General features: G+C 47.0%; 1 protein-coding gene across 1 annotated transcript in view; it reads left to right on the top strand.

Moving 5' to 3' along the window:
- rims2a (regulating synaptic membrane exocytosis 2a) overlaps positions 1 to 23,643 on the top strand; it is a 1,020,455-nt gene that overhangs the window by 297,361 nt on the left and 699,451 nt on the right. The window contains exon 5 of the mRNA XM_080193752.1: positions 1,741 to 1,752. Within this exon, the coding sequence (XP_080049878.1) occupies positions 1,741 to 1,752 (12 nt within the window). The remainder of the gene's footprint in view (positions 1 to 1,740; positions 1,753 to 23,643) is intronic.

Raw genomic sequence — 23,643 nt, 5'->3', positions numbered from 1 at the left:
CCTTGCCACTCTCAGTGCTGCTTCCAAGCTGACTTCAATATGGGGGAGCACTGATTTATCAGTGAGGAAGAGTGGTCGATGGTAACCAGCAGAATGCTTTCTTGCCCATGACTGACTTGATGCCATGATGTTTGAATTCAATACTCATGACTTCCAGTCACTACCTTCCAATGTGCCATCACCTCTGGTGGTCAGGACATGCCCAGCGATGATAATAGAGCAGTTTGAGACATTGGCTAAAAGGTGTGATTCTGTTAGCACGATTGTGTGAGCTGTTGTTTTTTTGACACATGTTTACCCTGCTCTTGGTGAGGAGGATTTTGCAGATTCAGTAGGCTGGGTGTGCTGTGTCACATTTAAATCAAGTGCTGAGATGGATGCCAGTTTTTATTCATTGTCAAGGTGGTTTTGATGTCCAAGTGATTTGGTAGGCTATATCAGAGGACAATAAGATGTCAATCTCATTGCCATGGGCCTGGAGTCACGTAATAACTAGACTGGAAAGAACAGTAGATTTCCATCATAAAGGCCATTGATAAACACGGTGGATCTTTAATGACAATTTGCTCATTTTCATGGGTCCTAATTTTTCATTTCTAATTTATTTAATTAACTTAATTTAAGTTTCCCAGTTGCCATGGTGGGATTTAATTTGTCTCTCCAGAACATTAGTCTATGTCTCTGAATTTTTAGTCCAGTAATATAAACACTATGTTGCTGTCTCATGAAAATAAATACTGGGATTGCTTTCTCTAAAAGGAGAAAAAATACATTTCTGTTTAAGGCTAACAGTTTCAGTGGTGTGCTGCTAAATAATTAATGATTAATGTTATTTTGCCATGGGGCCTTAATGAAGTTTATTAATAGCAATCATTTATTAAAATTAATTTGTTATAAACATGGGAGCAAAGTTGATTGAATCATGACATAATAGGGCAATGTCATCATATTTCTTTTTAAATAAAATTATTGGGTTCGATTCTGGCCTTGGGTAACTACGGGGTTTGAACATTCTCCTGTGTTTGCATGGGTTTCCTCTGGGTGTTCTCTTTTCCTCCCACAGACAAAAGATTAGGTGGATTGGCCATGCTAAATTGTCCCTTACTGTCCAAAGGTGTGTTGGTTAGGTGGATTGGTAAATGTGTGGGGTTGCAGGGGGTTGGGCCTGGGTCAGATGTTCTTTTGGAGAGTTGGTGCAGACTTGATGGGCGGAATGGTCTCCTTCTGCAGGGATTCCATGGTTTTATTCTGCACCATTGCAACAAAAGCAATTATTTTCTGTCCATCCTTTCTTAAGTCTAATTAATATTGTGTTAGCAAAGTTAAACTATCCCAATTTATTGTATGAAACTTAACTTTTCTATACGTTTTTGACTTCTGCACGACAAAGTTAATATCAAATTACATGCCTTTTTTTCTCCTTGGATTTCTGTTTTCATAAAATCAGGATTATGAAATAAAGTTTGCACCAGATTCCACCTAAATTGGATTTTATTGTACCTGTCCGTTCTGTTCCATTGCTCATGGTATTTTGAAATTTTCATGACAAATGTTACCTTTAGTGTCTGTCATTATTTGTACTTCTCTGTTTTATAACCAGTGAATGCTGCCAATTATATGTGCTTATTCTGATGTAGTTTGCTACGATTTCATGCATCACTGAATAATATTTTTTTTCTCTTCCCCTTGTCTCCCTACCCATCTCCCTTTCTTTCTTGCTTTCTTGGATACTTGCTCCAGGAGGACAAAGTGGTCAGAATCTATTTTTCACTATATTGCATTTAGCTTTTAGATTGTGTTGATGTTTGAATTTCCTTTTCAACTGATTTTAAAACGTGTTGCCTTTTTTGTTTTTGTTTTGTATGGAGGAATCCTTGTGAATTGAGAGTTAGTGAGAGAGGATTCAGGTACACTTTTGAAAATGGTTTAATTCACTAGGGGATTCAGAAATACTGGCGTTGTTGTACATATAGAAATTGCTTATGAAATTTGCATTCAAGTTTCTTAATACTTAAGTAGTTAAGTGTTGAAGTGCTACAGCTAAATACAATAGACTCGTTGGTTAAAATGTCAATAGTAGAAACTTGCGTGATGGTGTAACATTTACACAGAATGGTGGTTGTGGTACTCAGCCAATCAACAATTTACATAGTGCCTTTAAAGTATCTAAACATTACAAAGCACTTGGCAGAAATGTTGTTGACAAAAAGCCACGTAAAAAATATTACTGCAGATGACTAAACATTAGTCAAATTTTAGGTTATAAGTAGCTACTTAGAAGAGGAAAGGAAGGAAGTTGAGAGGTTTAATGAGGGAATTCCAGAGTATGGGGCCTTGGCAGTTGAAGACATGACTTTTAGAGGTGAAACAGTTAAAATGAAGGAATCTCAAGAGGCCAGAATTAGAGCAGCACATGAACCTTTGAGGATTGTCAAGGTGGAAGGATTTACAGAACTGGAGAGAGGCAAGACCATGGAGGGATTTGAAAACAAGGATAGAAATTTTAGCATCAAGGTGTTGCTGGATTCGAAGCAATAGTGAGCAAAGCATTACTGGGTGAACAGAACTCGATATGGGTTAGAGCATAGGCATTAGGGTTATTGGATTTGCTTGTGTACACAGAGAGTCAAACATGGGCGGCCAACTAGATGCACTGGAGTGGTCAAAGCTAGAGGTAACAAAGGCATGGATGAGACTTTGAGCAGCAGATCAGCTGCGATTTAGATGGAATCAGGCTATATAATGGAGCTGGGAAATAGGCAGTTTTAATGCTGGAATGGCTCTGTGATCAGAAAGTCACCTTGAGGCCAAATATAACACAGTAGCAGGATTTTCCCAAATCCTGTCAGCAGATTCAATGACAAGCAGCACAGGGGTTGGGATGGAGAATTCAGCAGGAGGCCCAAAAATTAGTTTTAAGCTGGTGTGAATTTACAGTGGAATCTTCTTTTGGTGTCCCCTGTGGTGGATTGGAAGTCTGCTGGTAGCCAGTGTGAAACTAATTGCATTCCACTAGGCTTAGCCACACATGCCTGATTCTCTGTAGCACCATTAAGAAAATATGCTGGTGCGAAACACATTTGGAACAATGTGGTATACAGATATCAGAACTCACCTGATCAGTGCATGGGGCACCCTCTGGAGTTAAAGACAGAGGCTGCTGGCATTTGTAGACCCCAGAACATCATAGCAGTGGGTGGGGGCAGCATCTATTTGTGGACCTTCCAGATTCAGTATCTTTGAGGAGGTCTACCTTTCAATCTCAGAATGCTCCTGGTGATCCTTCTTCGTTTTCAGAAGGTCCACCTGTTTTCTTCAATAGTGGGTCAGTGATGTTGGGTGCCTTTTGGATATGTTGCCCAGATAGGACATAAGTCTATGTGCCACTGTTGTTACTATCATGCTGCAATCTTAATAACAATATGGGATGTTTCTGTAGTTGAGATTTGATTTTAGATACTATGTGAATCGTAATGGATCACATTTCTTCATATTTACCACATTGTTCTTCATTGATCACTGCACTGTTTTTTAATGCATGTGTATAAAACAAAGCTGCCAAACATTAGTACACCATGCTGGTTTTCTAATACATTGCACTCTGTGGTGGTAACAAGCTTATTTGCTCCTATGATTTACTGGGCAATAAGTCATTGAACCCAGCCACGCATTGAGGAAATGTGGGTGCTATTGTTGTTACGTAAATGTGATAAAATAGAATGCAAAATGCATTCAAGTCAAACTTCCTGATGGTCAATTTTAGAGTAAGGACGCTCATCTTTCAATAAATGATGCTGTTATTTACATATATGGGGTAACATAACCTTTGTATTTCATAATGGAAATTCATTTTATGAAGCAATATTTTTATTTCCGATGCACTTAGCATTATGGCAGCAGAAGTCTATGTGTGCACCATGTTTTGGTTTCTCTGGTAAATTTAAAACTGGAAGAGATAGTTTATCACTGCTGTTTACTTTGAGGATTTCAGCATTCTTTATTTAGGATTTGTGACACAAAATCAATTGTTGTATTCCTCAAGTCTTGCAGCACCATTGGCAATATGCCCTGCCCATTCCTTGTGCTGCTTACATTCCCTCTGAAATGATAAATATTTGATACTTTTTGTACAATCTGCTCATAGAGCAAATCAGATTCTTGAAGTTAAATTTTAAGAGACTTGATTAAGTTGCAAGTATGTTCTCTGGCTGTGCCAAGCTCTCAAAAATATTTTGTTTTACATCTGCATTCTTATAGCTAAAATCTGGAATGTATAGGTATGTATGTATATATAATTACTTCAATTTGTAAAGTTTAAACCTAAGTAGTCAATTTCTGCTACTTGAAAGGGAATTTTACACCCCTCCCTCGAGCCCCTCCCCACCGCCAGCAATACCATTGAGCCAGCAGGCGTGTTTTCATTGGGGGTCATATACAATGGGTCAATTGGTTAGCCCACTGCCACCCCGCTCATCCTGAACTGGTTCCCCTAATAAGGGGTAAGGCATCCACTAGACCGCCCATCCTTGGATTCATTGACACCCATAACTGCCCAATTAAGTGGCAATTAAGAATCTCCATCATCCTCCAATGCCATAATACGTTGGCAGTGGAAAGTGGGCAAAAATGGGAAGGTTGCTTTTTCACCAAAGTTGGTGACACGGCGGGAAGAAAGGAGGTACCCTGTGCACATTGAGTCAACACCCAAGATTGTGCCTATCCCATCTCTCCTCCGAAACCACACCTCTACCCCTCCCACACCCAAAACCTCCCTGCCCAAGGTGCCCCAGACTCACCTTGTCCAGGATCCATGACATTTCTTTGTGGGCCGCCTTTCAGCTCCAGCAGTGCTCACTACACTTTTCTTGTGTCACTGTCACTGCAAGAGCTGCCAACCAATCAGATTCTTTGGCAACTTTCAAGTGTGGCGCTTCATTTTACCGAGGGACAGAAATCTGACACTCAGCATGTTAAGGGTTTCTGCCGTGTATAATCACTACAGGAGTGGCCTTTTATAAAGTTGGTTATTTTGTGTTTGCTGTTTCCCTGGGACGATGGCATCTGCCTACCAGACCCCATACCCCCTACCAAATATTCTGCACAGATATATGCTTGAAAATATTGAGATGTGCTCTCTCTTGATGCTTTTTTTTGTTTTTATTCTAATTCAATCAAATCAAAGACCAATTCAGAGTCTCGGCAAGTTGGGACATTCCCGATCCAAGCTGACAAGACCGGGCTCTCACCTCCTGCCTTGGGCTTGATCTACATGATCCAAGCTGATTGCAGTAGGTGTAGTTCCTTCTCCAAGGCTTGATCTCATTTGCATCTTAGCCAAAAGGCTGAGATGCTACTTTTAAAAATTGCTTCAAATGAAGCTAAAATGTAACCTAGATATCTGAAATAAAATCAAAAAATGCTGGAAATACTCAGGTCAGTCAGCATTCAGGGAGAGAAGCAGGGTTAAAGGGGGGAATTCTTCATCTTTTTGACCAGATGTTCCTGTCAAAATGGGTGGATCCAGTGATGAACTTCACACTGGCTGGAATGGTGAAAACCCATGTACAATTCTGCACTTGGAAGCTAATTAATTAAGCGCAGGTGAAATTGGATCGAGTTACCTAGTTTTAGAAGCTAATTTCTCCTCCCATTGCTAGCTGGCAGGTTCAGAGGTCCTAGTGCCATATTTAAACTCCAGTTCAGCACACTCGTACCACTCTCTCCAGTCCACCTGATATCAGGAGACCCTCTAACGCGTCAGGAAGCCAGAAGAAGCTGAATGCAAACAGCATCACGGGGTGAGACCTTGAAACGAGTGCAGGTTCCAGAAACATAGCAACTTCATCTCCCTGGCCTGAGAGGCTGATGTGCAGGAGGGCAATATGGTGATAACCATACGTGAAGCATTACACAATGCAGGAAGTGGATAAATAACTTCATATAGATCCCACATGTGAGCATCTCGAGGTTATCATGGGAATGTTGGTGACCACTAGTCCTGCAGCAAAGTGCTGTCCTTGCACATTACATGCAGGAGGGCACCAACTGTACTGTCCCAGCAGTGTGGCATCGGGCGCAACAAGATCGTAGCACTGTGGTAGGTAGGATATGTAGCACTGATCTCGAAGTAACATGAGAACAGATCTGACTTATGCACTCTATTCATTTTTCAGACTAGTTTGAGGCCGATGTAATTTCCCACTTGCATGTGGTAAGATTGGAAAGCTTGAGGAGTATTTGGTGAGCAACTGTTTTAATGATTGTTCCTGAGATGCAAGTGGCATTCACACCGCCAGGGGGAAAGCCACACCTCTTAAACCCGCCGTTGGGAGAATTGCAAACTGTTTTCATGCTGGCAGATTATTGAACTTTTGCTAGCTCTTACATTCTCCATTTTTGCCTGCCACAAAACTTGCCACAAGGGGAATGGGAATAATCCGCATAACATTTCAATATTTCCAATGATACCTGTCTTATTGCTGTGCTAATAGTGGTGAAGATGTGGTGAAATTGTCTGTCGTCACTCTGGAGGATTCATTTGGCTGATTTTACAGGACATTGCGCTGAGATAATGTGTAACTTTCCATAACAGTATAGTTCAAAGCTGGGCTTCAAGGTTTCTGTTGTAATGAGCAACTTACTTTGTCATAAATATTATTTACAAACAAATTAGATCATCAAACTTCAGGAGTGATTTGTTCTTCATAAATCAGTTCTAATTTGCATAATTGTGTTTTACCCTCTGTCCCATGAAAATTAGAACTGATTTATGAAGAATTTCACCAAACAAAAATTATTCTATTGTTGAGCTACACAACAAGGTGCTATAAGCCCAGGTAAATTCAGAGGGATGAGGTAGGAGCCCTCCTTTTGATGGTGGAAGCCCAATGAACTCATCTTTCAGACTAAATGTCATTTTCCATATCTCATCAATGCCTATCAAATCCCTACTGACCCTAGTTTTTGAGGCCTACTTTGCACAGTAGTTGACACATGATCCCAGGACTTTATCGCTCCATCAGTGGATGAATGCTAATCAAGCACCGTTTATTATAAAACATTTGACCCATGGCTCCTCTGGGTCCAACTTTCCTTAATTAATACAGATGGAAGAAAAAGCAATTTGCAATTTGCCACTGAAGAGAATATAATTTACTTTCTGTGCAAGTGTGCTCATAGATCCAGTTTCTCTTCATTAATACTTCAGGAATCGTCATTAACTACACACATCAGGGCCATCCACCAAGAAAGACTAAATACTTCTTCCCAAAGAAATCTGCCTAGTTTTCAAGACAAACTCAGTTCAATTTGTCTGTTTCTATTCCTTTCAGTGCCCTGGGCAAGTTATTTGAACAGGTTGGATGTATCTGTAGGCCGGTTTTGAGCTGCCGGGTTTCAGTCGTGAATCCTAGCCGTACCTGTCCTGGATTCCAGGCAGATAAAACAAAAGGGGTTACTTACCTGCTCAGGAGCCACCTGATTCCTGTGATTTGGTTCTGCAGGCAGGCAGTTATAATTGGCTGGGAGACCTATCCATACACATCCCATTCCTAACGGCAGTGTGAAATTTTAATTTGCCCTTCAGAACTAGAGATGGGGAAGGTCCGCCTGAAACCAGCAAGGCCCTTCTTTAAATATGCTGAACAGACTCCGATGACTAGCATGGTAGCACAGTGGTTAGCACTGCTGCCTCACAGTGCCAAGGACACGAGTTCAATTCTGGCCTCGTGTCACTGGCTGTGTGGACTTTGCATGTTCTCCTTCTGTCTGTGTGGGTTTCCTCCAGGTGCACCGGTTTTCTCCCACAGTTCAAAGGTGCGTGGGTTAGATTGGTTGGCCATGTTAAATTGACCCTCGTGTCAGGGGATCAACAGAGTAAATTTGTGGGATTACGTGTATAAGACCTGGGTGGGATTGTGGTCAATGCAGACTTGATGGGCCAAATGGCCTCTTTCTGCACTGTAGGGATTCTATTTGTTTGTGACTGTGAGCTTAACCAGTGGCTAGAGCAGAAAAGAGAAGCCATTGTGATCATTCCACTAGGTGAATCTAGTGGAGTCAAAGTCAAAATAAGCACATTTATTTTTATTTGATTTCCTTGTGGAGGCTGGAGCAGCTCCTCCGGGCACCAGGAGGAAACTTTAGGTCTCCCCTACACCCTTCCTGACCATGAGATTTTCCTGAAAATTCCTCTGCAGAACTTACCTGCGCACTGGGGACTGACCTTTGCTCCTGGCAAATGTCACCGGACATTCTGCCCAGAGTCTCGGGCAGGCAATCAACTAGGGTTAAGCAGAATAGAGCTGGAAGTTAAAATCATTCAGGCTACAGGGATGCTGAGGTCAGAGGGATTTGATTCTTGTCTCAGGCTCTTCCAACTGCCTGCCTATTCCCATAACCATAATTCAAAAATCTTAGCCTCGAATATATTCGGTGATCCAGCCTTCACAACTCTTTGGGATAATCATTCACAAATTCCTTCTCATCTGTGGTTTAAATGGGGCACTCGTTTTTAAACTGTGCCTTCTAGTTCCAGATACCCCCTCCCTACTGAAACCCCTTCAGAATCCTATATGTTTCATTAAAAGGGAAAATAGAATATGAGAGTAAACAAGTGAAACATAAAAAGACATGTAAACACTTCCATTGGTACTTTCCCAAAAAGGGAAAGTTTAGCAAAAAAGTGGAGTCAGGAAAATTTATGGGGCATAAGGAAATTACAGAGAAACTAAAATATTTTGTGCATGCCTTCACGGATGGTTCCACTCAATTTGAGCTGGGGGGAGTGGGGGGATTGGTGGGTATTGATGGGGCTTTTGGAGGTGGAATGTTGATATGAGCAAAGCTAATTGAAAAATGCCAGTCATCAGTACTCTGTTCGGCTGAATAACTGTATTCCAATTGACATGCTTGGAGTCTAACTCGTCATACAATTGTGCCCATGTCTATTGAAGCACAATTTATTTGTGTGTCACTGATTGCTGCTCTGCATTGACTTCTAAACGACTGACTGCCGCAGTATGCCTGTACCATTGACAGACTGGGCAAACAGCTACAATGGCACAGTGCCACAGAGAGTGAGCCTAATGCATGGCTGTGCGGTGAAATATGTATTCACAATTGCCCCCCATGGACCAGGATGAGCACGAGGCCCTGGAGTGAATGTTTGGATAATTTCTATGCCTGAGATGAGCGCTCAGGGATGCGGTAGAGTGGCTAAATCTCGTGTCACTCGGTCACGTGGTGTGAAGCAGGGATGGAATGTGATCTTGCAGAATCTTCATGTAAAGTAAGGACTGGACATCAATGCTGTGGTCAGGATATGAGTCACTGAGCTCTGAGAGCCAGTTTCAGGCTATGAATGGAGAATGGAGTGGTCCTTAGGAGACAAATACTAACTGTCAAGTCTCTCTGTTTGACACTGCAATGAGGAAACTGTCAAGAACATGGAGCCTAGTGATCTCAATCCCATTCATCTCACTTATAGGTAAGAGAGAAGAAGAAGAAGACATCAACAAAGGTGCCTGGCTTGTGAAAGGTAGGAGCTGAACTGTCAAGAGGAAGGGGTGGCAGGGAACCCCAGAGAGCATCATCTGGACGTGCCTCACTTGACCTGGGTCAATGGACAATGCCTAATGTACCAGCAGATGTCTAAGAACCAGTGTCGCCGAAGATTACACATGTCCCGGGAACTGGTTGATTGCATCTGCCGGCTGCTGCAGGATTTGCTGCCACAGGGACAGGCATCCATTGCTTGTGTTGCTGAAAGTTATAGCAGTGCTCCACTTTTACACCAGTGGCCCCTTCCAGGCTGCACAGGTGACCTTTGCAGGACTTTGAAAGCCTCCACACACAAGTGCATCCAGGAGATCTCGGACGTAATCTTTGCAAGGGCACACAACTTCATCCATTTCAAACAAGGTCAGACAAGCCAGGGTGCAAGTGCAATGGGATTTGTGCAGGTCTCTGGTTTTCCACAAGAGCAGGTTGCCATTGACTACACTCACATGGCACTCAGAGCTCCGTGGCACCAAGCTTTGAACTCCTAGGATTTTCACTCGCTAAATGTTCAGCTGTTCTACAACCACACCAAACACACCCTGCAGGTGCATGGTTGATTCTTAGGGGGTGCGCGAGACTATTACCTTCTGAGTCACTCTCAGATCACTGAAATGTTTCAGGATCCACCGAGGCTGCAGCATTGGCTTCTGAACGATAAGGATTACCCATTAAGGAGGAAGATGACGATGCCTGTGTGGAGGCCACAGAGTGCAGCTGAGACAAGGTACAATGAGTCATGCTGCAACTTGCATTTTGGTGGTGCAGACTATAGGGATGCTGAAAATGAGGATCCTGTGCCAGGACTTATCTGGTAGAGCCCTGCAGTACAATCCACAGAGGGTGTCACATGTCATCATCACCTGCTGTGCCCTTCACAATCTGGTGGTGCAACAGGGCAGGCAATTGTCTGAATAGGAGATGGAGGAGTGTCACGTTATCTTTGATGTTGAGGGGAATGAGGCTGAGGCGGTTCCTGAGGAAAAGAATGTCAGCCATGAGGTAATGGCGATGCCCAGACAAGATAGATGAGCTTGAGATGTTATCATTACTGATAGATTCATGGAGGATATTGAGGACATTCAATAAGGACATTTCATTATCTTCATATGGCTTCCATGAGCATTGTACTCACATCTGGCTGATGGCAGCACACAGGCTCTGTGATATGGCTCCTGTCATGGGCAAACAGCAGATGCCCACAGTCCTACATTCCAGGATGCTGCTTGGTAGTGGGGACAGTGCTTAGATCTTCAGAAAACTTCTGTGAATGTCTGACTTCTGTCTGGCCGATGGAATCTTAATTGCTGTCAGTGACTTGGGTCATATCGTGGTGATGCTGCAGAAAAAGTTTAACTCTCCTGATCTGACTGCATCCTCCATGAGATATACTCTTGAGGAACAGGGTCACTCGAGGCAGAAGCAGATGGGATGGAGGACCAGCGACAAGGTTCAGAGTGCACTCGGGGACAATGACTGGAATGAGTGATGCTAACATTGTACATCGTAGAAGACATCCTTATTCCCAACGAGGTTAGCACTGCTGTCTCACAGTGCCAGCGACCTGGGTTCAATTCCCAGCTTGGGTCACTGTCTGTGCAGAGTCTGCTCATTCTCCCTGTGTCTGTGTGGGTTTTTTCCAAGTGCTCCAGTTTCCTCCCACAGTCCGAAAGATGTGCTGGCTAGGTGCATTGGACATGCTAAATTCTCCCTCAATGCACTCGAACAGGTGCTGGAGTGTGGTGACTAGAAATTTTCACAGTAACTTACTGCAGTGTTAATGTTTGCCTACTTGTGACAATAATAAATAAACTTTAACTTTAAACTTTAGATACAGGCACAAATGATGTGTTCAGTCACAGTGAAGGAACATCATCAATGTGCTGGGAAGCTTGCACAAAGCTCAGGAAGGAAGCCCTGGACTGAGCACCTTGCCTTTATCTTGCGCAGGTTCTGGTTTTCACATTACAGGAATACATCTCATCAGAATAAAGAGCTGGAGAAAGAGGGCAATTAGTGGGAGTTTATTTAGAGATGAATATGCAAAGTAATTAACTCCCATGCCTACACTGTGGAACTAAAAGTTTTTGACCTTTGTATCCCTGCTGCCAGATCTGAGTTCATCCCCAATGTCCACAGTAGAGGTGGAGGCACCCTGCTGTCTGTCACACCCTGTCTGTGATGGCCTTGTGAACATCTGCTGAAGAACTGAAACCTGGGGGCTTTGTTCTGCTGTACGACAGTGCTGCCCTGATTTGATTTGATTTATTATTGTCATCTATTAACATACAACAAAAAGTATTATTTCATGTGTGCTGTGCAGAGCATACCATTCATAGAGAAAGAAACAAGAGAATGCAGAATGTAGTGTTACATTCATAGCCAGGATGTAGAGAAAGATCAACTTAATGCAAGGTGGGTCTATTCAAAAGTCTGATTGCTGAGGGAAGAAGCTGTTCTTGAGTTGTTTGGTACATGACCTCAGATTTTTGTATCTTTTTCCCGATGGAAGAAGGTGGAAGGGAGAATGTTCAGGGTGCGCGGAGTCCTTAACTATGCTGGCTGCTTTGCTGAGGCAGTGGGAAGTGTAGACAGAGTCAATGGATGGGAGGCTGGTTTGCGTGATGGAATGAGCTACATTCACAACCTTTTGTAGCTCCTTGCCCTCTTGAGCAGGGCAGGAGCCATACCAAGCTGCAATACAACCAGAAAGAATGCTTTCTATGGTACATCTGTAAAAGTTGATGAGAGTTGTAGCTGACATGCCAAATTTCCTTAGTCTTCTGAGAAAGTAGAGGTGTTGGCGGGCTTTCCTAACTATAGTGTTGGTGTGGGGGGACCAGGAAAGGTGGGGCACTGATGTTGAGGATGATCATGGAGAAGGTGTTATTGCCTATTCTTACTGATTGTGGTCTGTGGGTTAGGAAGTTCAGGATCCAGTCGCAGAGGGAGGAGCTGAGGCCTAAACATGGAGTTTGGAGATGGGTTTCATAGGATTATGGTGTCGAAGGCAGAACTGTAGTCTGACATAGGTGTCTTTGTTATCTAGGTGTTCCAGTGTTGAGTGCAGGGTCAGGGAGATGGCAACTACTCTGGACCTGTTGTGGCAATAGTTGTAGTGGATCCAGGCAGTCCAGGAGGCTGGAGTTGATTTGTGCCATGACTGGCCTTTTGAACGACTTCGTAATAATGGATGTCAGAGCCACAGTTATTCAGGCACGCTGCTTGGCTTTTCTTAAACATGGGGATGAAGGTCGTCTTCTTAAAGCAGGTAAGAATCTCAGATTGTTGTAAAGAGAGGTTAAAGATGTCTGCGAATACTCCCGTCAGCTGATCTGTGCAGGATATGAGTGCTTGTCCGGGCCTGTTGTTTCCGTGGGTTGGCATTCGAGAAAACTATTCTGACGTCTGCAATGGTGACTTCAAACAGAGGTTCTTCCAGGGTGGAGGGCATACTCTTGCTGACCTTTTGCTCAATTGGGCGTAGAATGCATTGAGCTCATCAGGGAGGAGTGCGTTGGAGCCGGCGCTTTTACGTGCCTTCATCTTGTAGCCTGTTACATCTTGCAGACTTGCCATAGTAGGCGGTGGTCTGTGTGGCTAGCCTGGGACTTTAGCTTGGTCCAGTATGTCTTTTGGCATCTTTGATGGATCTCCTTCAATCATATCTGGCTTTCTTGTCTAGGTCAGGATTGTCTGACTTGAATGCCTAAGACCTGGACTTCAAGCAATGGATATCCCTGTTCACCCGTGGTTTCTGGTTGGGAAACATGCAGATTTGCTTCTTGGGTACACAGTCTTCTACACACTTACTAATGAAGTCTGTTACTGTGGTGGTGTACTCGTTCAAACTGATCTAAGTTTTTGAATACTGACCAGTCCACTAATTCCAAGCAGTCCCACAGGAGATTATCCAATTCCTCAGACCAACTTTGCACGACTTTTTTGATGGATTCCCTTGCTTCAGTTTTTGCTTGTAGGCTGAGATTAGGAGCATAGCCTTGTGGTTTGATTTGCCAAAGTGTGGGTGGGATATAGAGTGCTAGGCATGTTAGATATTGGTGCAGCAGTGGTCTTGGATGTTTGGGCCTCTGGTGGAACAGAAGATGTGTTGGTGGTAACTTTGTAGTACGCTCTTGAGCTTGACCTGATTGAAGTCCCCAGCCACGATGAACAATGTTTCATCTGAAGGCTATTTGTAGTGGTGTTTATTTTGTCAAGTGCAATCTTCATGCCCGCATTGGGTGGCATGTAAACTGCTATCGGGATGACGCAGGTGGACTCCCACTGAAGGTAGTAGGGGGCGGCCTTTTAGCATCAGGTATTCTAGGTCTGGGGAGCAGAAGCTTGCCAGTGTTGCTACGTCTAGGCACCACTGGTAGGTACTCTCAGCCTGTGGAGCATTGATGTAGTCACAGGAAGAGGGAATTTGGATGGGCTGGACACTCCGGGAGTCACCTGGGTGCGTTGTCTCTGGATGTACATGAGCTGATCGCCCTCCCTATGGGTGCCCCAGGATTCCTGGCTTTCTCCATGGGAAAGAGAGTAGCTGATTTGAGGTTGAGAAGCCCTGCCATCCTCTGGCATTGGCGCTGATGAATGTCAGAAAGTACCTGGACCATAGAGTGCATGTCTTGCCTTAGCTGTGTTGACCTTTGTGTTGGGGTGTTGGTGGAATCATCTCAGACAGAAGGTGGACATCCTTCTCTTTGCAGCCTTTCAATCTGAAGTGCAACAGACATCCCTCCCTGATTTTCCCTACCTTGCCTTTGGAGCTCCAATGACTGAAGAAGAACTGAGTTCAGCATCTTGTCATCTGAGTAGGCCTCAGCGAATTCCTGGCCTCCAGCACCCTGGGATGTCCCTGCCTCTGCCTGCTGTGGATCAGAGAGAGTGGTGTGCTGCTCACCAGATGATGATCCCGACGCTGAGGTGTGTGTCTGTGCGCTGGTGGAGGGTGTGGGGAGCGCTGTGACAGTTCTTCCAGTTTGTTCTTTGAGAAATCATGGTCCATGCTGCTTTTAGAGCTGGTGTCAATGCTTTGACTAGTGGACTCCCTTGGCTGTTTCCCACATGTGGCTGTAATAGAAAGGAGAGTTAATTAGTGCATGGCAGGGGCCTATGAAACAGGAGGCAGTCTTGGATCCCCACTTGGTCTATTGCCATCAGCACAGGAACGGTCAGTGTCCTCCCTGGTATCAGCACGGGAACGGTCAGTGTCCTCCCTGACATCAGCACAGGAACGGTCAGTGTCCTCCCTGACATCAGCACAGGAACGGTCAGTGTCCTCCCTGGTATCAGCACGGGAACGGTCAGTGTCCTCCCTGACATCAGCACAGGAACGGTCAGTGTCCTCCCTGACATCAGCACAGGAACGGTCAGTGTCCTCCCTGACATCAGCACAGGAACGGTCAGTGTCCTCCCTGACATCAGCACAGGAACGGTCAGTGTCCTCCCTGGTATCAGCACAGGAACGGTCAGTGTCCTCCCTGGTATCAGCACAGGAACGGTCAGTGTCCTCCCTGACATCAGCACAGGAACGGTCAGTGTCCTCCCTGGTATCAGCACAGGAACGGTCAGTGCCCTCCCTGACATCAGCACAGGAACGGTCAGTGTCCTCCCTGGTATCAGCACAGGAACGGTCAGTGTCCTCCCTGGTATCAGCACAGGAACGGTCAGTGTCCTCCCTGACATCAGCACAGGAACGGTCAGTGTCCTCCCTGACATCAGCACAGGAACGGTCAGTGTCCTCCCTGGTATCAGCACAGGAACGGTCAGTGTCCTCCCTGGTATCAGCACAGGAACGGTCAGTGTCCTCCCTGGTATCAGCACAGGAACGGTCAGTGCCCTCCCTGGTATCAGCACAGGAATGGTCAGTGTCCTCCCTGACATCAGCACAGGAACGGTCAGTGTCCTCCCTGGTATCAGCACAGGAACGGTCAGTGCCCTCCCTGGTATCAGCACAGGAATGGTCAGTGTCCTCCCTGACATCAGCACAGGAACAGTCAGTGTCCTCCCTGACATCAGCACAGGAACAGTCAGTGTCCTCCCTGACATCAGCACAGGAACGGTCAGTGTCCTCCCTGGTATCAGCACAGGAACGGTCAGTGTCCTCCCTGGTATCAGCACAGGAATGGTCAGTGTCCTCCCTGGTATCAGCACAGGAACGGTCAGTGTCCTCCCTGGTATCAGCACAGGAACGGTCAGTGTCCTCCCTGGTATCAGCACAGGAACGGTCAGTGTCCTCCCTGGTATCAGCACAGGAACGGTCAGTGTCCTCCCTGACATCAGCACAGGAACGGTCAGTGTCCTCCCTGACATCAGCACAGGAACGGTCAGTGTCCTCCCTGACATCAGCACAGGAACGGTCAGTGTCCTCCCTGACATCAGCACAGGAACGGTCAGTGTCCTCCCTGGTATCAGCACAGGAACGGTCAGTGTCCTCCCTGGTATCAGCACAGGAACGGTCAGTGTCCTCCCTGACATCAGCACAGGAACGGTCAGTGTCCTCCCTGGTATCAGCACAGGAACGGTCAGTGTCCTCCCTGGTATCAGCACAGGAACGGTCAGTGTCCTCCCTGACATCAGCACAGGAACGGTCGGTCAGTGTCCTCCCTGGTATCAGCACAGGAACGGTCAGTGTCCTCCCTGGTATCAGCACAGGAACGGTCAGTGTCCTCCCTGGTATCAGCACAGGAACGGTCAGTGTCCTCCCTGACATCAGCGCAGGAACGGTCAGTGTCCTCCCTGGTATCAGCACAGGAACGGTCAGTGTCCTCCCTGACATCAGCACAGGAACGGTCAGTGTCCTCCCTGGTATCAGCACAGGAACGGTCAGTGTCCTCCCTGGTATCAGCACAGGAACGGTCAGTGTCCTCCCTGGTATCAGCACAGGAACGGTCAGTGTCCTCCCTGGTATCAGCACAGGAACGGTCAGTGTCCTCCCTGGTATCAGCGCAGGAACGGTCAGTGTCCTCCCTGGTATCAGCACAGGAACGGTCAGTGTCCTCCCTGACATCAGCACAGGAACGGTCAGTGTCCTCCCTGGTATCAGCACAGGAACGGTCACTGTCCTCCCTGGTATCAGCACAGGAACGGTCAGTGTCCTCCCTGGTATCAGCACAGGAACGGTCAGTGTCCTCCCTGGTATCAGCACAGGAACGGTCAGTGTCCTCCCTGACATCAGCACAGGAACGGTCAGTGTCCTCCCTGGTATCAGCACAGGAACGGTCAGTGTCCTCCCTGACATCAGCACAGGAACGGTCAGTGTCCTCCCTGACATCAGCACAGGAACGGTCAGTGTCCTCCCTGACATCAGCACAGGAACGGTCAGTGTCCTCCCTGACATCAGCACAGGAACGGTCAGTGTCCTCCCTGACATCAGCACGGGAACGGTCAGTGTCCTCCCTGGTATCAGCACGGGAACGGTCAGTGTCCTCCCTGACATCAGCACAGGAACGGTCAGTGTCCTCCCTGACATCAGCACAGGAACGGTCAGTGTCCTCCCTGGTATCAGCACGGGAACGGTCAGTGTCCTCCCTGACATCAGCACAGGAACGGTCAGTGTCCTCCCTGGTATCAGCGCAGGAACGGTCAGTGTCCTCCCTGACATCAGCACAGGAACGGTCAGTGTCCTCCCTGACATCAGCACAGGAACGGTCAGTGTCCTCCCTGACATCAGCACAGGAACGGTCAGTGTCCTCCCTGGTATCAGCACAGGAACGGTCAGTGTCCTCCCTGGTATCAGCACAGGAACGGTCAGTGTCCTCCCTGACATCAGCACAGGAACGGTCAGTGTCCTCCCTGGTATCAGCACAGGAACGGTCAGTGCCCTCCCTGACATCAGCACAGGAACGGTCAGTGTCCTCCCTGGTATCAGCACAGGAACGGTCAGTGTCCTCCCTGGTATCAGCACAGGAACGGTCAGTGTCCTCCCTGACATCAGCACAGGAACGGTCAGTGTCCTCCCTGACATCAGCACAGGAACGGTCAGTGTCCTCCCTGGTATCAGCACAGGAACGGTCAGTGTCCTCCCTGGTATCAGCACAGGAACGGTCAGTGTCCTCCCTGGTATCAGCACAGGAACGGTCAGTGCCCTCCCTGGTATCAGCACAGGAATGGTCAGTGTCCTCCCTGACATCAGCACAGGAACGGTCAGTGTCCTCCCTGGTATCAGCACAGGAACGGTCAGTGCCCTCCCTGGTATCAGCACAGGAATGGTCAGTGTCCTCCCTGACATCAGCACAGGAACAGTCAGTGTCCTCCCTGACATCAGCACAGGAACAGTCAGTGTCCTCCCTGACATCAGCACAGGAACGGTCAGTGTCCTCCCTGGTATCAGCACAGGAACGGTCAGTGTCCTCCCTGGTATCAGCACAGGAATGGTCAGTGTCCTCCCTGGTATCAGCACAGGAACGGTCAGTGTCCTCCCTGGTATCAGCACAGGAACGGTCAGTGTCCTCCCTGGTATCAGCACAGGAACGGTCAGTGTCCTCCCTGGTATCAGCACAGGAACGGTCAGTGTCCTCCCTGACATCAGCACAGGAACGGTCAGTGTCCTCCCTGACATCAGCACAGGAACGGTCAGTGTCCTCCCTGACATCAGCACAGGAACGGTCAGTGTCCTCCCTGACATCAGCACAGGAACGGTCAGTGTCCTCCCTGGTATCAGCACAGGAACGGTCAGTGTCCTCCCTGGTATCAGCACAGGAACGGTCAGTGTCCTCCCTGACATCAGCACAGGAACGGTCAGTGTCCTCCCTGGTATCAGCACAGGAACGGTCAGTGTCCTCCCTGGTATCAGCACAGGAACGGTCAGTGTCCTCCCTGACATCAGCACAGGAACGGTCGGTCAGTGTCCTCCCTGGTATCAGCACAGGAACGGTCAGTGTCCTCCCTGGTATCAGCACAGGAACGGTCAGTGTCCTCCCTGGTATCAGCACAGGAACGGTCAGTGTCCTCCCTGACATCAGCGCAGGAACGGTCAGTGTCCTCCCTGGTATCAGCACAGGAACGGTCAGTGTCCTCCCTGACATCAGCACAGGAACGGTCAGTGTCCTCCCTGGTATCAGCACAGGAACGGTCAGTGTCCTCCCTGGTATCAGCACAGGAACGGTCAGTGTCCTCCCTGGTATCAGCACAGGAACGGTCAGTGTCCTCCCTGGTATCAGCACAGGAACGGTCAGTGTCCTCCCTGGTATCAGCGCAGGAACGGTCAGTGTCCTCCCTGGTATCAGCACAGGAACGGTCAGTGTCCTCCCTGACATCAGCACAGGAACGGTCAGTGTCCTCCCTGGTATCAGCACAGGAACGGTCACTGTTCTCCCTGGTATCAGCACAGGAACGGTCAGTGTCCACCCTGGTATCAGCACAGGAACGGTCAGTGTCCTCCCTGGTATCAGCACAGGAACGGTCAGTGTCCTCCCTGACATCAGCACAGGAACGGTCAGTGTCCTCCCTGGTATCAGCACAGGAACGGTCAGTGTCCTCCCTGACATCAGCACAGGAACGGTCAGTGTCCTCCCTGACATCAGCACAGGAACGGTCAGTGTCCTCCCTGACATCAGCACAGGAACGGTCAGTGTCCTCCCTGACATCAGCACAGGAACGGTCAGTGTCCTCCCTGACATCAGCACGGGAACGGTCAGTGTCCTCCCTGGTATCAGCACGGGAACGGTCAGTGTCCTCCCTGACATCAGCACAGGAACGGTCAGTGTCCTCCCTGACATCAGCACAGGAACGGTCAGTGTCCTCCCTGGTATCAGCACGGGAACGGTCAGTGTCCTCCCTGACATCAGCACAGGAACGGTCAGTGTCCTCCCTGGTATCAGCGCAGGAACGGTCAGTGTCCTCCCTGACATCAGCACAGGAACGGTCAGTGCCCTCCCTGGTATCAGCGCAGGAACGGTCAGTGTCCTCCCTGGTATCAGCACAGGAACGGTCAGTGCCCTCCCTGGTATCAGCACAGGAACGGTCAGTGTCCTCCCTGACATCAGCACAGGAACGGTCAGTGTCCTCCCTGACATCAGCACAGGAACGGTCAGTGTCCTCCCTGGTATCAGCACGGGAACGGTCAGTGTCCTCCCTGGTATCAGCACAGGAACGGTCAGTGTCCTCCCTGACATCAGCACAGGAACGGTCAGTGCCCTCCCTGGTATCAGCACAGGAATGGTCAGTGTCCTCCCTGACATCAGCACAGGAATGGTCATTGTCCTCACTGGTGTCAGCACAGGAATGGTCAATGTCCTCCCTGGCCAGCTGGATGGCTTTGTCCTCTAAGTCCTCAAAGGACCTTCAGTTCTGGCATCTATTCAACCATTTGGGATCTCTTCCTCTTATTGTGAGCCAGCTATCTATTCCTGCATGAACACAGATGGAGAGAGTGTAAGCAGGATGCATGCCAGGGCAGATGATAAAGATGCTTTTCTTTTGTGTATGGTGAGTGGGTCCAGTGAGGCAATGAGAACACAATCCACAGGGCGGATGAATGTGTGTGGGAGAGTAAGTGCTGGAGTTCTTTGAATTGACAGTAAATGAGATTCCTATAGATCTCTGCTGGGTGTGCAAGTATGAGATGAGAGTGAGAAGAGTGACTTCCCCTAGCAGAATGTAGAAGATTATTCATCTTCATCCTGCATGGGGTGGCTGCCCTCTTCTGCAGGGCATTAGTCCTAACCCCCATTCCCATCACCTCTCGTGCTGGGTTATTAACCTTGCTGGCAAGTTTTCATTCTGAGGGTGGGTACAGGATAAACAGCATCTTTCATTCTCTCGAGGGAGGTGGAGACCTTCAGGGCAGATTTTCTGGCAGCCATCAGTTCTCTACAACCTGCAAAGTGTGGGTGCTGTGTGCTGGAGCAGCCTTTAAATGTGATACCTCGATTAATAAAGGGCTGAGGCGATGTCAGGGTGGGCTAATCAGAGGCTGTCCTCTGATGGAACCTGTGAATGAAAACCTTTGGCACTTCTGCTGCACTATTAGGTGGGAAAAGAATATATATAGCCAGAAAAAACACCAGCGCTGTCAGCGGGCTAAACACTGCATATTGCCTTTGCTGATATTGGAAAAAAATCTCACCTAAGATGTCAGTAAACAAAATTAGAGCACACGGGATTGAGGGAAATATACTGTGATGGATTGAGAACCGGCTAACAGAACGTAGAAATATATGGATCAGTTTCAGGTTGACAGGACTAGTGGGATACCTCAAATGTTAGTGCTTGGGCCCCAGCTATTCACAATCTATATCAATGATTTGGATGTGGGGAATAAATGTAATATTGCCAAGTTTGCAGGTGCAAATATGCTTCAAGGGGATTTGGAGAGGCTAAGTGAGGGATAAATATTTGGTAGATGGAATACAATGTGGAGAAATGTGAGATTATCCACTTTGGTAGCAAAACCAGTAATAGAGTATTACTTAAGTGGTGAGAGGCTGGAAAGTGTTGAACTTCAAAGGGACTTGAGTGTCTTGTTCATGAGTGATTGAAAACTAAGGTGCAGGTACAGCAGCCTATTAAGAAGGCAAATGGAGTGATTGCCTTTATTAAAGAGGATTTGAATGCAGGAGTAATGGACAGGAATTTTACCGTCCCAACGGCACGAGAATCGGAGCAGGTGAGGGATGAACCATGGAAAGGTCCATTAACCTTGAATGGGATTTTACAGTTTTGAGATGAGTGAAACCACAAACTTCTGCCCATGGTACATAGAACTTTGTTGAGACAGCACCTGGAGTAATGTGTGCAGTTTTGGTCTCCTTACTGAAAGAAAGATATACTTGCCATGGACGGAGTCAATTAAGGTAATTAAATTAATCCCTGGGATAGAGTGATTGTCCCACAAAGAAAGATTAAATAAACTGGGACTATATTCTCTTGAGTTTAGAATAATGAGTGGTGATCTCATACAAACATACAAAATTCTTACATGACTTGGCAGGATAGTTGCAGGAAGGTTGTATCTCCAGGGTGGGGGTTGGCAGGGTGGAATCTAGAACCAGGGCACAGTCTTGGAATAAGAGGCAGGCCATTTAGGACAGAGGAGAAAATGCATTTAAGTCAGAGGATGGTGACTGTTTGGAATCTGTACCCCAAAGGGCTTTGGAGACTCAGAATATACTTAAGACTGAGATCAATATTCTACATTTTAAAACCATCAAGGGATATGGGGATAGTTCAGGAAAATTGTTTTGAAATCAACTATGATATCATTGAATAGAAGAGTGGGCAAGAAGGGATGAATTCCCTAGTCCAGCTCTTATCCTAGAAATGGGGGAGCCCCAGCATATCTGTGCAAAAGATAAGGCTGAAGCATTTGCACCAACCTGCAGCCTGATACGCCAAGTAGATTATCCATTTCAGCCTCTTCCTGAAGTCCCCAGCATCGCAAATGTCAGCCTTCGGCCAATTCAATTAATTCTGTGTGAATATATAAGTAGGGAGGCCTTGCTGCAGCTGTATAGGGCATTGGTGAGGCCGCAGCTGGAGTACTGTGTGCAGTTTTGGGCGCCGTACCTGCGCAAAGATATTTTGGCCTTGGAGGGAGTGCAGAGGAGGTTTACTAGGCTGATACCGGAGTTGAGGGGGTTGAGCTATGAGGAGAGGCTGAATAAACTAGGCTTGTACTCGTTAGAGTTTAGAAGAATGAGGGGAGATCTCATTGAGACGTATAAGATGATGAATGGGATGGATAGGATAGAGGTGGAGAGACTCTTCCCGCTCAGAAAGGACAGTAGGACTAGGGGGCACAGCCTCAAGATAAAGGGGGGGCGGTTTAGAACGGAGTTGAGGAGGAACTTCTTCACTCAAAGGGTGGTGAATCTTTGGAATTCTCTGCCCGTTGAAGTGGTGGAGGCTGCCTCGCTAAATATTTTTAAGACGCGGGTTGATGGGTTTTTGATAAGAGAGGGGATTAAGGGTTATGAGGAGAGGGTGGGAAAGTGGAACTGAGCCACGACAGATCAGCCATGATCTTATTGAATGGCGGGGCAGGCTCGAAGGGCTAGATGGCTTACTCCTGCTCCTATTTCTTATATCAAGAAACAGCTAAAATTATTGGATACTGCAAATGGTATTGGCCTGGACAATATTCCAGCAACTGCATTTGTGCTCCAGAACTTTCTGAGCTCTTATCCAAGCTGTTCCTGTACAGCTACAACACAAGCATCTTCCTGGTAATGTTGAAAATTGCCCAGGTATTTCCTCTACACAGAAAGCAGACAAATCCAACTGTGTCAATTACTGCCCCATCAGCCTCCTCTCAACTTGTCTGGATGGTGCAGCTTGCTGGACATAGCAGTCTGCCTGATTGACATCACATCCACAAACATTCACTACCTATCACTGATGCACAGTGTCAGCAGTGTGTCCCATGTACAAGATGCACCACAAGAACTCACCAAGGCTCCTTAGACAGCACCTTCCAAACCTATGACCACTATCTCTAGAAAGACAAGGGCGGCAGATTGATGGGAACACCACCACTTGGAAGTTCCCCTCCCAGTCACTCATCATCCTGACCTGAAAATACATTGCCATTCCTTCACCATTGGTGGGCCAAAATTCTGGTACTCCCTCCCTGACAGCACTGGGGATGTACTTACACCACATGGACTGTCACAGTTGAAGAAGACAGCTCATCACCACCCTTTTCAAGGACAATTATGGTTAAGCAATAAATGCTGGCCTAGCTAGCAATGCCCACATCCCACAAATTAATTCGAAAAATTGACTGAACTCGACAGGATGGACAATAGTACAATAGGACAATTGTACAATAGTACGATGTTTCCCTCCATGGAGGAGTCTAGAAGTTTGAAACAAAAGGTATTTCTTTTAAGACTAAAATGAGGAGAAATCTTTCTCTGAGAGTCATTTCTTTTCCTCAGAGACCAGTGGAGGCTCAATGTATCCGCGGCTGAGTTAGATGTATTTTTGATATATCCAGCAGCTGGAGTACTGTGTGCAGTTTTGGTCGCCGCACTTGCGCAAGGATATTTTGGCCTTGGAGGGAGTGCAGAGGAGGTTTACTAGGTTGATACTGGAGTTGAGGGGGTTGAACTATGAGGAGAGGCTGAATAAACT

Source organism: Carcharhinus amblyrhynchos, chromosome 8, assembly GCF_965287045.1.
Source record: "Carcharhinus amblyrhynchos chromosome 8, sCarAmb.v2.hapA, whole genome shotgun sequence".
NCBI lineage: Eukaryota > Metazoa > Chordata > Chondrichthyes > Carcharhiniformes > Carcharhinidae > Carcharhinus > Carcharhinus amblyrhynchos.
The sequence above is the reverse complement of the archived record's forward strand: the minus strand, read 5'-3'. Positions and strand labels throughout refer to the sequence as shown.